Source organism: Leiobunum rupestre, chromosome 8, assembly GCF_980474605.1.
Source record: "Leiobunum rupestre chromosome 8, qqLeiRupe1.1.hap1, whole genome shotgun sequence".
In the NCBI taxonomy this organism is placed as follows: domain Eukaryota; kingdom Metazoa; phylum Arthropoda; class Arachnida; order Opiliones; family Sclerosomatidae; genus Leiobunum; species Leiobunum rupestre.
Genome location: NC_143391.1, coordinates 29,275,843 through 29,290,186, shown reverse-complemented (window position 1 = coordinate 29,290,186; position 14,344 = coordinate 29,275,843). Strand labels below are relative to the sequence as shown.

Below are 14,344 nucleotides of genomic sequence, written 5' to 3'. Positions count from 1 at the left end.
CGTTAGAGCAGATTTATCCTCCAGCAACACAATCAATCATTCATGAGAAATTTGATAACCATGCTCCATCCGTTGCGTCTGATGTTCTGGCGCAACTTGACCCGATCCTGCAACGACAGGATAGCAAGTTTTCAGTATTATCATATGTAACATAATTACTCATAAGTATGCCACTGTACCTTTATTCCATTCAAAAATCTCCACTAACGGTTTGTTTCACCCATAGGTTTCACCACGAACCAGTAAAAAGTTGGATTACGTTAGATTTTAACCTTTTTATTCATCCTAGCAATTTTGGGAGTCACGCTATTGACTAGTAACATATTTATTTAAGCCAATGGAAAACCTCTAAATTGAGAAGGAATTTTTTGCGTCGGAATTTTAGTCAGCCCAATGTAGCTTTATTGAAATTTATAAATTTGTGCGGATGAAGTTAAATTATGAGTAATTTAGAAAAATAAAAGGTTGGCGAAAATGACCAATAAGTGATCGCTTTCCGAAAATGGAACAAGTCGTCGAAGTGGGATATTCCACCAGCGTTATTAAAACCCATATCAAGCCTAGGCTCAAAAGAATCTGCAAAGACTCCAACCTGAACCTTGTAGATGCGCCAGAAAAGCTCAACCTGAATTTCAACTATTTTTTTTTCAATAAACCTGCTTCTTTTATTTGACAATGCAAATTTATTTTAGAACGTGAGTCTCCGAGAACTTCATTAATTTGCAAATTAATTACATTAACAGAACTTGACCCTATATTGTAGTTCATTTTAGCTCCTAAGCCTTGGTTGTTCAAAGCGGTTTGTTTACTAAAATAACGGCCATCGGTTTATCAGACGTAGAGCTATTTATACGACGGCATAATCGGCATCAAATATTACGTAGGGTACGGATAACGCAATATCTGTGAAACAAACCGTTAGTGAAGAAATAGAGCTAGTGGCATGATACTTATGAGTAATTATGTTACATATGGTATTATTAGATACCAAGGTTGATGCAGCCAAAATTGCTGATATGGTGTTTGAACGGTTGGAACCCATGCTGCAGCAACGAGATAAGATTCACTTGGAGAAGGTACACTCCAAAGTTGATGCGCTGGAGGACTTCCAACAGGAGAGCCTCCGACGTAATAATATTCTCCTGCTGAATGTACTGGAAGATCACACTACCTCCGATGATGTTTCTGGTCAGCAGTGTGTTCGGGATCTGCTGCAATTTAGTAACCTCCCTCTGCATATCTCTTTCTTTCGGCTTCCTAGGGCGCTGCCTGTGCCTCCTGGGCGTTTTCCTTGACCAATCAAAATTCTCTTCCATACCGATTCCCAAAAACGGGGATTCTTGAAGCACATCTCTGACCGGTGGCAGGACCCAAACTTTACGCTGGTTACGCGTTCAGACCATACTAGGAAACAGCAAGCTCGTTACCAGAAAGCTGCGGCTGAACTACAGACCCGACTTACTGCAGGTGAGTGTGGTTTGGCATCCGGAACTACAAAGTAGTGCCTATCACTGCTGCAGTTACGAACCGCCCATCCTCCCTCATGCGCTCCTAGGGGCCGGATTATACAACGCAAGACTCTCGGCACTCTGCCCCTCAGGGGCCGCCACCCATTTATCCCTACACGTGATATCCGATGCCCCAACCTTCCCAGTCCAGCCGGCAGTGGGGAGCCCCTCAAACCCTACAAGCTCCCACGGGTGGGGCTAACGCTTCTCCAAATTATCTCCCCCTGGGCTCTCCTACCTTTCAACGGCGGCACTGACCCTCTTCTTCTCTACATTCCTCCCTCAATCCGGGTGCGGCCGAATTCTTTTCAACCACATGTGTTTCTTTCTCCATCATCTTAACTAATGTGGAATCAATGCTTAATAAACTTTATGAACTTAAACTCTTAATTTGGGACCGTGTTCCAGACATCATTGCGCTTACCGAAACTTGGTTGAAGAAGGACACTCCATCTGAACTTTCCACCATTGAGGGTTATGAAATTTTTCGCTCTGACTACTACCAATCTTTGGGGCTGTGCGCTTTACTTCCGTTCGTCCCTTGCTGTTTCTCTTAATCGCTTGCTCACTTCCCCTAGCATACTGGTCTGCCAACATAAACTGGATGGTCAATTTGCTGCTTTTACTTTGTTGTTACCGTAGTCCTTTTGCCTCCCTAGACTTAATTAAAACACTCCTGCGTACGATTGAGAGAGGCAGTATGTTGGCCGATCGAGTTATTATTTTGGGCGACTTCAACGCTCCCTGTGTTGATTGGAGCTCTGCCTCTACTTCGAGAGGGGTTCGATCGGTTGAAAAACGTCTCCTTGACACTACCCTTTCCTGCAAACTGCGTCAGTTTGTCTTGGCCCCAACCAGGCAACGGGGGGCCAACCTCCCCTCGACACTTGATTTAATTTTTAAATTTGACTGGGACGTTTTTACTGATCTAGCCCACCTAGCTCCTTTAGGGAAAAGCGATCACGACGTCCTGTTTGTTAATCCTGCATTCCCTAGTTCTCCTACCTTGACTGTACGTTTTGTTTACAGCCGTGGGAATTTCGACCTTTTTCGCGCTTCCCTTTTAACGAAAGACTGGTCTGCAGTTCATAATTCCCCCTCTCTCGATGATATGATGTCTACCTTTTTACGCCTTGTAGCTGAGGCTCGCGACGATAGTATCCCCAAAGTGGCTCCGTTTAGTTTTCTTATTATCCGTATCATTTCCCGTCTCATCAATCACTTGCCCCCTTTGTTTATTTTTTTCTATATCTCTTTCTTTAATTCTTGTGTTGGTATTGATAATCTTGTTTTGTATTCTTTTGTTTTATTTTATGTTATTCTTGTCTTTGACTGCTTGGTGTACGTAATATAAGTGCGTACTCAGGAGCCCAATAAGTGTATCTCACTTTCTCTATCCTGACAATAAAGTATAATTATTATTAAAGACAGTTCCCCCGTTTAGGGTTAGGCTTATATTTTGTCATGATAATATAGTATTTTTTAGTTAGTAGTTATTCATGCAAAAAATGACGGTGTTCCATTTCTTTTATTTATATTTTATTTTGTCATTGGTTCCAATTTATTTATTTTTGGTAACAGGGGAAAACTCAAATGCCCTGACTGACCTTAACTTCTTCCCCCCTCTTTTTTCCCCATCATCGACTTGTTCACTTTATCGGCGAGAGCTGTAGGTTATAGTTATAACTAGCCGAGAAGCCCGCCTTACAGGCGGGCCCTTTGCTAGTTATGTGTTTCGAGGCACTCCACCCCAGTACGCCCCTCCAACCCGTTTTTCCCATGGGATAATTTCCGTGCCACCCTTTTCCCCATAGTCGAACCACCGCATTAAGGCCCCTCCCTTTTTCCATGCGAGGGGTAAGACACTCTGCGAACTCGGTGTACACTGCCGTACCTTTGACAGTGCTAAATGGAACTCTCAAACTCTTGAAAATATGTAGCTTTAACAGTGCTAAATGCACGAATTCGGTGTACAGAGTATCTGAGACTATCTTACCCCTCGTTTCCATGCGATAATTTCCATGGTACCGTTAACCCCCATAGTCGACCTCCCCCCGTAAGGCCCCCTCCCCCTTTTCCCATGCGATAATTTCCATGGTACCCTTTTCCCCAAAGTAGAACCACCCCAGTAAGGCCATTCCTCCCCCTTTTTCTCATGTGATAATTACCGGGGTACCCTTTTCCCCAAAGTAGAACCACCCCAGTATAAGGCCCTTCCTCCCCTTTTTCCCAAGTGATAATTACCTGGGTACTGCCAGTAAGGACATTCCTCCCCCTTTTTCCCATGTGATAATGACCGGGGTACCCCATCCTCATTTTTCTTATGTGTAATTACCCTGTAACCCTTTTCCCCAAAGTAGAACCACCCCAGAAAGGCCCTTCCTCCCCCTTTTTCCCATGTGATAATAACCGGGGTACCCCCTCCTCATTTTTCCCATATGTAATTACCGTGGTACCCACCTTGCACTTTTTCCCATGTGATTACCGTGGTACCCAAAATTTTAAAAACAGTACGCAGTAGATGACCAAACAAATAAGTTGTACCTTACGGACATTCAGACCAATAACATAAGGTAGGATGCGCGTGAGGGTCTACTTCTTCCATGCTGAAACTACCCCATACGACCCCCCCCCTCCCCTCCCCTCCGAAATTCGCGGCGGAAACAGAGAGAAAATTTCGGGTGTATTGCGTGTTGGGACAAACACGGCCCAACTCTCAGGGGCGACAGATTTTGAGAAAATAGATAGTCGAACCACCTCAGTAACGAAGCCAAAGGCAGTCTCGGTTTCCCTCTGTTCCGCGGGTCGCTTTTTCCTCGCCGCCCCGCCTTTGGCTTCGTGACAGACTAAGCAAACATTCCTGAAAGCTCGGACGACGACGACGACCAACGTACCAAGCGCTCCTTATAATATAGACTAGCTGAGAAGCCCGCCTTACAGGCGGGCCCTCAGCTAGTGGTGTATTTCGAGGCACTCTTTACCAAATAGTCAAACCCCCCAGTAAGGCCTCCTCCCCCTTTTCCCAGGGGATAATTTCCATGGTACTCTTTTCCCCATAGTAGAACCCCCCCCCCCATCTGTAAGGCCTCCTCCCCCTTTTTCCCAGGGGATAATTTCCATGGTACTCTTTTCCCCATAGTAGAACCACCCCAGTAAAGCCCTTCCTCCCCCTTTTCCCATGTGATAATTACCGTGGTACCCCCTCCACCGTTTCCCATGTGATGACTACCGGGGTACCCCTTCCCCGCTTGTCCCATGTGATAATACCTTGGTACTCCCCCCGTTTACCATGTGATAATTACCTTGGTACTCCCTCCCCCTTTTCCCATGTGATAATAACCGTGGTACCCCCTCCCCCCTTTCCCATGTGATGACTACCGTGGGACCCCATGTGATAATTACCTTGGTACCCCCTCCCCCTTTTCCCATGTGATAACTACCGTGGTATCCCCTACACCCTTTTCCCCATGTTATAAATACCGTGGTACCCCCTCCCCCCTTTTCCCATGCGAGAATTTCCGTGGTACCGTTTTCCCCGCTAAAATAACTCCAAATCTCGCAGGCGTCCCAAACGACTCCTTTAAACCCCCTGTACCGAATGGCTGATTTACTCTCATGACGAACAAATAAAAATACTGTCGTCCTTGAGTCCCGATTTACAGTGCGAAATTTGAGCCAGTGCGAAATCCGATCCGAAAATTCAAAAACAAACTTAATGACCAAAATAGATTTGACCTAGCATTAAGGCGAAGCGCAACGACCGCGGGTGAAACACAGAGAAATTACCTTCGGCGATGTTACGTTAGACCCGATTTCTGAAATATACTCAATGAGCTAGTATTAAGGCGAAGCTTTAGGGATACCTTCGGCGTGTACCTCCGGGTACCCGCGGCGATGCCACGTTAGAGTCGCGATCAACAGTCAGACAGAAACGCGACGAAAGGCAGTCAGAAAGAAACGCGACGAAAGGGGCTTAGAGTTTTATTATATAGATAACAGTATTTGGTAAGCATCAGTTTTCTCTATTTTCTTCGCTTATAAAACTTTTGACAGCCTCGCGACGCGTTTCGTATTTTGAAATAAAATTATTTTTCGTCTTCATTCTTCAGACTTGTTTCTTCCGTATGTATTGGAAATCGTTTACCGGCTCTTTGGTTTTTATCGTGGTTTTGTCCATTATAAAATGTAGCTTTCTTATACTTAAAATGTTAAATCAAAGTAAAGGAGACTCGTGACTGGAATTCCAGCTATTACGCGCGCTCCGCTCAATAGTTATTTTTATAAAATAACGTGGCCTTCTTGTTGAAATGTTGCTCTTACGTCACAGTCTCTTACTTTGGCAAGCCTACGAGCGCGCGCTACAGTCGCGAGGAATATAGCTTTTTCTAGAGCGCGTGCAAATCGCTCGTGCGAAGAATACACTAATAAAGCTGGGTCTTGTGACGTAAGAGCAACAGTTTAACAAGTTGGGCAAGACCACTTTTTATTTTATAAATCAACTATTTTTGTCGAGAACGCCCGTTTCGGGTTTTGAGACGCCCTAGTCTTTAATCCTAAATTCATTTCGCTTCTATTTTTGGTGGATCTTCCGCAACTAGGTTTAATATGTACGTTAATAAAGGTCTGAGCGCCTGTCAGTAGATAATTTTTCTACTAAAATTAACCAGTAGAACGATTTAATTGGAAGGGGAAAAACGCTTTATTACCTTTTAAGAAACCCATTTATTTAAGAGTGATAAAAAAGGACAAAAAAGCTAAACCCTAAACAAAATTGAAGAAATTAAAAAACTTACAAATAACTCATACCAGAATTCATTGCTCATACCAATAGGTCTTCGAGTAAATATAAATACGCGAATATCGGACCAAATAGATCTTCGAGTAAACCTGTTCGCCAAGAAGGCGATAATATTATTTCATTGCGCAATTTAAAGTGTTCTTTCACAGTGATTTTTTTGCATAATCGAATAAAAAAAACGGAAAAGACACAACCCATGAAGGCTATTCTGTAAGAATCAAAAATGAAAAAAAATCTCAATCCGTCAAAAATGGCAATGCGCATGTGGAGGAGGGCGCAGAAATCGAAATATCAAACTATCGATTGTGTAAGTTCCATTTTAAGTAGCATAAGTCTATCATAAGGGACTTATGGTAGACTTTGGTAGTAGCAGTATGTTACGCTATATCTGGTATTTTAGTCAAATCATGAACTAAATGCTTAAGCGGCCGTAAAATACTTGTTTGTTTTTGTTGTCCAAGACTTAAAGGGGCTCCAAAGTTCGGTGGCAAAAAAAAATAAAATTGAGCATGCTTTTCATTCCCCCAGCCCTTCACTCAGCCTTGGCAGAGGCGGGCAGAGTCAACCGTAAATTTCGATTAAGACTATCGATAGTTTGATATTTCGATAGCAGCCTCTTCTGCACACGTACTTTGTCATTTTTGACGGATCATGATTTTTTTTGGCATTTTTGGTTTTTACAGAGTATCCTCCCTGTTGGTACATGCGTAACTATAACCATTAGCAAAATTTATAATCGAAATGATTCAGAGTTATTTACTATTGAGTACGATTGCCAGTCCAAGTCGGAGTATTGAAAAAAGGTTCGGATAGAAAATTTAAACAATAGGAATTGTCATTATATTACTTATGGAAGTTATGGTACAGGGGAGCCCAGATTAAAAAGATTTAGAATATCGGAAAATTTAGTATTGTACAATTTCTATAGATTAAGCTAATTCATAGCTAATAGCCATCAAAACTTATCAATTTCTAAATCTAGAAGGTAAACCTGCTTGACTTTTACACTGTTGTGAACTTGTGATGGCAAAATTGTTTCCTTTGCAAAGCTCTTCAATAACATTAAATCACGTAATCCTTATAGAATAACAGTTCAATAACGTACGGGATCTTTATATTGTAACACATCAGTGTGATCAAAATGAACTACCTGAAGCACCCAATATGGCACCTAGGAGGAACAAACACAGCACCACACATTAAGAGAACGCAACCCGTCAACAGTCGTGGGACTCGTGGGAAAATTCCGAAATTGTCTTCCCCCTTTTCGTAAAACGCTCAGCGTAAGGCTCGTACAATGAAATTTGTATACCACACTGCGTTAGCGTGTTCTAGACGGCACCGAGAACCAAATTGTTTTATTCCCAAAACACTTTAAATCAAGCAATCCTTTTATACAATCACGCAATCTTTTTATCATCACACTTCAATAACGTACGAAATCCTTAAAACTAAAATTTTAAACACACAGTCCTTATAGTCGAAGCAATACGATTTGAAATAGTAACCAACAGAACTATTGTATCCCCGATAATAAAGGCAGTTTAAAATAAATCTTTAATTTTCATTCTTCCAAGTTAGAAAACGTGTATTCAGATTATTAAAGTTTTCTAAGGTTATTATTTTGACCAAAGCATACACGGGTTTAATTTGAAAACCATTGTAAAAGTAAGAGACTGTGACGTAAAAGTAGCCTTTAAAAAAGAAGACGACGTTACTTTATAAAAAGAACTATTCGAATTTTATTTAGCACGAGTATCTCGGCCAGACACACGAAATATGAACGAGATGAAACTATGATAGGGTTATGCTTTTTACCTTGATCTTCAGGACTAACTATAACTGAAAAATGTTTAGACGAATTGAATGAACTACAAGCATCGAGTACGAGACGTGAACTAGTAACTAGCCAGTGATTCCACTGGGACAATCACACTTCTAATTAATCCCTTTTTATCCCTTTCACAAAGAAAAATAAATTTTTGTCTCCCACTTAAATTTTTTTTAACTAAAGCCATAAGATTTATAATTTTTTGTCCTTATACAAAGAAAACCCTTTTTCTTAAAATAATTTTAAAATCTGTGACACACAGGCAGCGTTCAGTAACAGCATAAGTTAATGATATCATTAACTTATGGTAACAGCAAATGGTTGGACTGTGATAGCGCATTCGCTACTGTACGACTTTTTTCATTTAAGGGACTGACGTCACGTTTGCAAACGGAGAGTCAACGAAGTAAGCGGCTGGAAGAGCTGGTTGTTTTGTTGATAAACGCAATCATGACCTCACAGCACGCTAGTTGCAGACGACACGACAGACGATATTTTATAAAATTTACAACAATCGTAAAAAAGCATTCAACAGACGTGGCGTCATGATTGCAAACGGAGATCAATTTCCCCTGCGTTGAGCGTCACTGAACGCGGCCACTGACACTGGCAGAATGGTGCGCTCTGAGAGCAAATGCAAGTGCGCCTCCGCCTGGAATTCCGAATCCCAGTTAATTTCATACGTTTGTCCCAATAAAGGTCGTGGCGCGGTATTTGAAGTACTAGACCAAAATATTCCTGGCGAAATTCCCAAAATTCTTAATTTTTGTAAAATCTCTTGATTTTCCCTTTTCCCTCTATTCCAAAATAAAATCCCTTTTAGATCGGAAAATCCCTAAAAGGGATAAATCCCTCAAAGTGGAAGCACTGCTACTAGCTTTATTGATAGGCGAGCGCTTTCTAGCGGTAAGGGGTTTATTTCCTGGAGAGTGGCGCCATCTATGAAATATATACAATATGATTTAACAATATATCACAGATAGGTATAAAGAGGCGGATTTTAAACGTTTTCGCATCAACCTGGATGCCTCCCTGGGCGAAGGGCCCTTAACGGTTGAATCGGCGGAGTGTCTCCTCTATCAAGCGGCGTCAGAAACGATCCCCACTACAAGGGAGGGTGGCCCCTCAACCCCTCGCCCCCCTCCTTGGTGGCACTCCTCTTGTACGGCCAAAGCCAAGACTGTCCAAGCCGCTCGTAGAAAGGCTCAGCGTTCCGGGTTCTCTTTTGATCAGATTTCCTACAAGGAAGAACGAGCTCTTTTTAAACGCCTCATCAAGGATAAAAAAGGACAGTTGGAGACAGTACTGTGCCAGGCTTCACGCTCACACTCCTCTGACCCATGTGTGGTCTCAGGTTCGCTGGGGTCCTTACCTCGTAAAATTATCACCCTTAAAACTGCCACCGACTTCCTTACGAACCAGATGGAAGTCGCGGATTATCTGGCTTTGACTGCCTGCTCTGACATTCATCCTCCTTAGGCGATTCGTCCTGACCAGGAGTATATCTCGGCTTCTTTCCTACCAGTTACAATGCTCCTTTCTTTGAAGAAGAACTCTATGGAGTTCTCTCCGGTCTACACAACACTCCCCCAGGGGTGGACAATGTATCTAATCTGATCATAAAAAAACTCTACTCCGGCCTATCGCGTGGCACTCTTGGCGCTCTACAACCATCTCTGGGCTGAAGGGAAACACGCTATCTTACACCCGATCTTGAAGCCGGGGAAATCTGCTACGGACGCTACCTCTTACAGGTACATCGCTCTTCTCCTAAATCTGGGAAAAATCTACGAGAAACTGGTACTTGGTCGGTTAGTCTGGTATCTAGAGCTCAACAAGGTGCTCGGGTTTCCGAAAAGGTCGTCGTGCCACTGACAATGCTTCAGTGGCCAGCTGTGCTCTGGCCTCCAATAAGCATTGCCTAGCGGTGTTCCTGGATCTCAAAGACGCATTCGGGAGTTGAAGAAATTAGCGACCAGCACGGTTTATCTTATGGCGTAGGTGGGAGAGCATAAATGGTTCTTAAAATTAGGAGTTAAGTCGATACGAAATAAACTTGCTACTTCTTGAGATATAAACAAGACGGTTTTATGCAATGAAGGTTCGTATTTTCCACGTTAGGCTTAATACGAGGTTTTTTAAAAATGAAATTACAGTAACCGTTCAGTTTGATACTTCAATAACAACTAACTTTTAAAACGCGTGTTTTACATTGGCGCGCGCCACGAGTCACATTCAATTTTGTATATATAAGAAAGATACATTTTTATAACGTTGCGTTTCAACATCCTCCCCACCATGGACTCTTTAAAGCTGTCCATCATTACTACCAATTACACAATATTATTATTATTATTTTTTTTAGTTGGTTTTCAGTTCTAGAGGATATACTAAATTAACTGGTCTTTTGACCGTTTTACCATTTGAAATTTTTAAGTCGCATGACCTAATATGTCCATCTCTACCAACGTATGTCTCTTGCACAAGGGCCAAGCTCCACTTATGCCTTGGAGTGTCGTGGTCGTTCAGTAACACAACGTCACCTTTCGCGACAGGGTTAACTGTTTCCGAATTTTTCAGCTTATGAGCCGACAGCAACTCTAGCAGATATTCCTTTTTCCAACGGTTCCAAAACCTAGTTAGAACGTCTCGTTGATATGCTAATCGCTGCTCAAGATTTGCTCGGTTAGTTTCTGGCAGAGTTCCTTCGATGGTGCGCGTCGGGAGAGCGGCGATCGCCAATCAAAAAATGCGAGGGAGTCAGGGGCGAAGGATCGTTGGGCGCGGAGTAAGAATACGTCAGAGGGCGCGAATTAACTATGGCCTCGACTTGAACGATGACGGAGTAGAGCTCCTCGTAGGTTAAAAAGGCTTGTCCGATGACCTTTCGCATACTTGTCTTCACTGACCTCACAAGGCGCTCCCAAAACCCTCCCCACCAAGGCCCAAGCTCCACGATATACCTCCATTCGATGTGTAAATCTGCGAAATAGTCTTTGGCTTCATTAGAGCGCATACATCTGAATAGCGCGTTAATTTCGCGTTCTGCACGTTTGAAAGTACGCGCGTTATCGGAATATACTTTTCGAGGTATTCCGCGTCGGGAAATGAAATTTTTAAAAGCCATGATGAAATTTCGGGTTGATAAATTGGTGACCAACTCTAGGTGTACCGCGCGTGTTGTGGCGCACGTAATCAATGCTACATAACATTTTTTTGTCTTATTACCTTCCTTCATAAGCAAAGGTCCGGCAAAATCGATGCCGACAACTTCATACGGTCTCGACACTGTTATCCTATCCGACGGAAGCGGCGCGGTTTTCGGGACGCTCCGTTTCGCGTTCCATTATCTACAAAAATAGCATCTAGCTACACAATTCTTGGATAATTGCCGACCTTTAATGACCCAATATCTGGCTCTAATTTGAATGAGGGTTTCGGGTGCTCCGCTGTGATGTACTCTTTCATGTGATTCTTTCATCCGTAGATCGGAATAGCGATGTTTGTACGGTAGGATGATGGGATGTTTGGTTGCGTAACTGAATTCAGAATTTTGTAATCTTCCTCCCAGTCTCATTAGGCCGTGCTCATCAATTATGGGATTAAGCTCTGCTATGGTCGAGTTCTTCGTATGACCTGTCTTAGATAGATCCGTAATTTCGGTTTTAAAGCATTCATATTGAACGGTTCGATCCCAGTCTAGCTCTGCTTTCTCTAATTCTTCCGTAGTTAGCGGACCCATCTCGAGGTCTGGCTTCTTATTGTTGCTTCTTGGAAGAAATCTTCGCCTCCAGGCAGCTATAAATCTTCGCACCCATGCTGTAATTCGAACAACCTTCTTGATGCTACTAAATTTTTCCAGATCCAGGATAGCTACCGGTTTCTTCTCTATCAGAATGTTGTCTTGAAAATGGTCCCTTTTAGGAATTTTCGGTTCATCCTCGGTTACAATGTTAGCCGCAACTTTTTCGAAGCTCGATTGGGGCCAAAGTTTTTCACCAGATCTCATTGGTCCTTAGATTTTCTGCGGAGAGCCCCCTAGAGGCATGGTCAGCGGGATTAGCAATTCCTCGACAGTGGTGCCAAGTTTGGGGTTCTGAAATTTGCTGAATTTCGCTAACTCTATTGGCCACGAATTGTTTTTTATCCCGTGACCCTCCTTTAATCCAGTAATAGGCAATGCTTGAGTCGGTCCAAAACGATACGTTTGCCAATGACATCTTGAATATATTTGCCAGATTTTTGCCTAATCGTGCTCCTACAAAACACGCCAATAATTCCAACCTTGGTATAGTTTGCTTTTTAACTGGCGCTACTCTGGCTTTTGAAGTTACGAATACCGTGTCTATAGCGCCTTTGTCATTGGTGTATCGAAAATAAGCGACCGCTCCATAAGCAGCTTCGCTTGAATCACATAATATATGAAATTCTGTACTTCCTGGTTCTCTTCCCTCCGTGCTCTTGAAATAATATCGGTCGATCCGTATTTCTGGAATCTCCTTTAATTGGGTGCTCCATTTTTTCCAAAGGATTGCCAACTCTTCGGGTAGGGTTTGGTCCCAATCTATTCCGTTTAACCACAGCTTTTGGAGAATAATTTTTACTGAGATGGTGTAGGGTGTTAAAAACCCTGTAGGGTCGAAAATGCGAGCGGATATCTTCAGCACGCTTCTCTTGGTAAGTGGTAAGGATTCCAAAACCTGAACCAACTCATCCACCTTGAATGAAAAAGTGCCGCTTTCTGCATTCCACGCCAATCCCAATACTTTATTTTCACCCGAAGACTGGAACACAGCTTCTTGAACGGTTTCTCCGTATCTTGCTTGTAACACTTCCCTTACTGCGGGGGAGTTCGTCTGGAATTTTCTAAGCGTCATATTGGCTTTAGACATTATCTCTCGTGACTCGTCTATTAATTTTAGGGCGCCGTTGTCGTCCTTCGCTCCTGACGTTAAATCGTCAACGAAGGTGTCGTTATTGATCTTGGCGCAGGTTTCTGGATAAACGTCTTCAAATTTCTTGGTGTGATGTCTGATAGTACTTGCTAGAATGTGCGGACTGCTATTCACACCAAATACAACTCGGGCAAAACGCCATTCTTCGATTTCTGGTGGATTGTCCGAGAAAGGATTTTTGATCCATAAAAACTTAAGATAATCTCTATCTTCGGGAACTATCGAGATTTGTAAAAAAGCCTGTTGTATATCGGCTGTGACCGCTACACGGTGCTTACGAAAATTAATTAAGACGTCATAAAGATCTGGATTGATGTTAGGTCCGGCTTCCAGGAAATCGTTCAACGATGGCTGGTTTCGGTCGTGCGCTGAGGCGTCGAAAACTACCCGAACCTTGGTCGTAGTTTTATCTTCCCGTATGACGGGATGATGGGGTAAAAAGAAGGACTTCGTGACTCCTCTTGAACTTCTGGCTAGTTCTATAATGCCTTCCTTGGAATATTCCTTGAATATATCATCAATGAGCTTCAGTAGCGGTTTATTCGTCTTTAGCCTTCTTAGAAGTCCATGCAGTCTTTTAATAGCTACATTGAAATTATCTGGAAGCTCCTCTCTTCTTTTTTTCCACGGAAGTGATACTTCGTAGCGACCATTTTCCATCCTAATTTGACCTTCGAAACGCATCTGGGCTGCTTCGGTTTCCCGAGCTTGGGATTCATTTTCCTTTATTCCAAGGGACTCAAGTTCCCAGAATTTCCGTAAGGCACCTCCAATCTTTTCTATTTCACTCACGCTCGCGTTATTTACCGATATGGCGGTATAATTTGCTGCTATCGAATTGACTGGTTGATTGGATGGTCCCTGAAGCAACCAACCAAATTTACTTTTCTGGGCTACAAGGGCCCCCTTTACTCGAATTATTTCATCAACGCTGACCGCATTCCAATAGTAGTCCGCTCCTAACAGGAAACCTAACTCCTGAGCGTTTGTTGCTTGACACGTGTCTTAGTCAGCTAAAGTCAAACCAAGTTCCGATATTCGTTCTATTATTTCTTCGCAGGGTGTCTCTATTTTCGCTCCGCTTATTTCCGGAATTTCCAATGCCTTGACTGCCAAATCTTGTTTGTCATGTAAACTGCGTAAAATGACCTTGACCCTTTTGCAGGTTACTATCTTCGGCTCCTGCTGTGCGAACGAGTGAACTAGTAGATTTTCTTCGCCATCTTCCTCCAGGCCTAACTGTTGAGAGATG

At 42.8% G+C, this 14,344-nt stretch overlaps 1 protein-coding gene across 1 annotated transcript; it reads right to left on the bottom strand.

The window, feature by feature from the left end:
• Positions 1-12,152: 12,152 nt before the first annotated feature.
• LOC149933060 (uncharacterized) lies at positions 12,153-13,776 on the bottom strand. The gene is made up of 2 exons (XM_090157228.1): positions 12,422-13,776; positions 12,153-12,357 (listed from the first exon to the last, which is right to left on the bottom strand). Exons 1-2 carry the CDS (start codon positions 13,774-13,776, stop codon positions 12,153-12,155), a joined length of 1,560 nt encoding a protein of 519 aa, XP_090013354.1.
• Between the last annotated feature and the right edge of the window lie 568 nt (positions 13,777-14,344).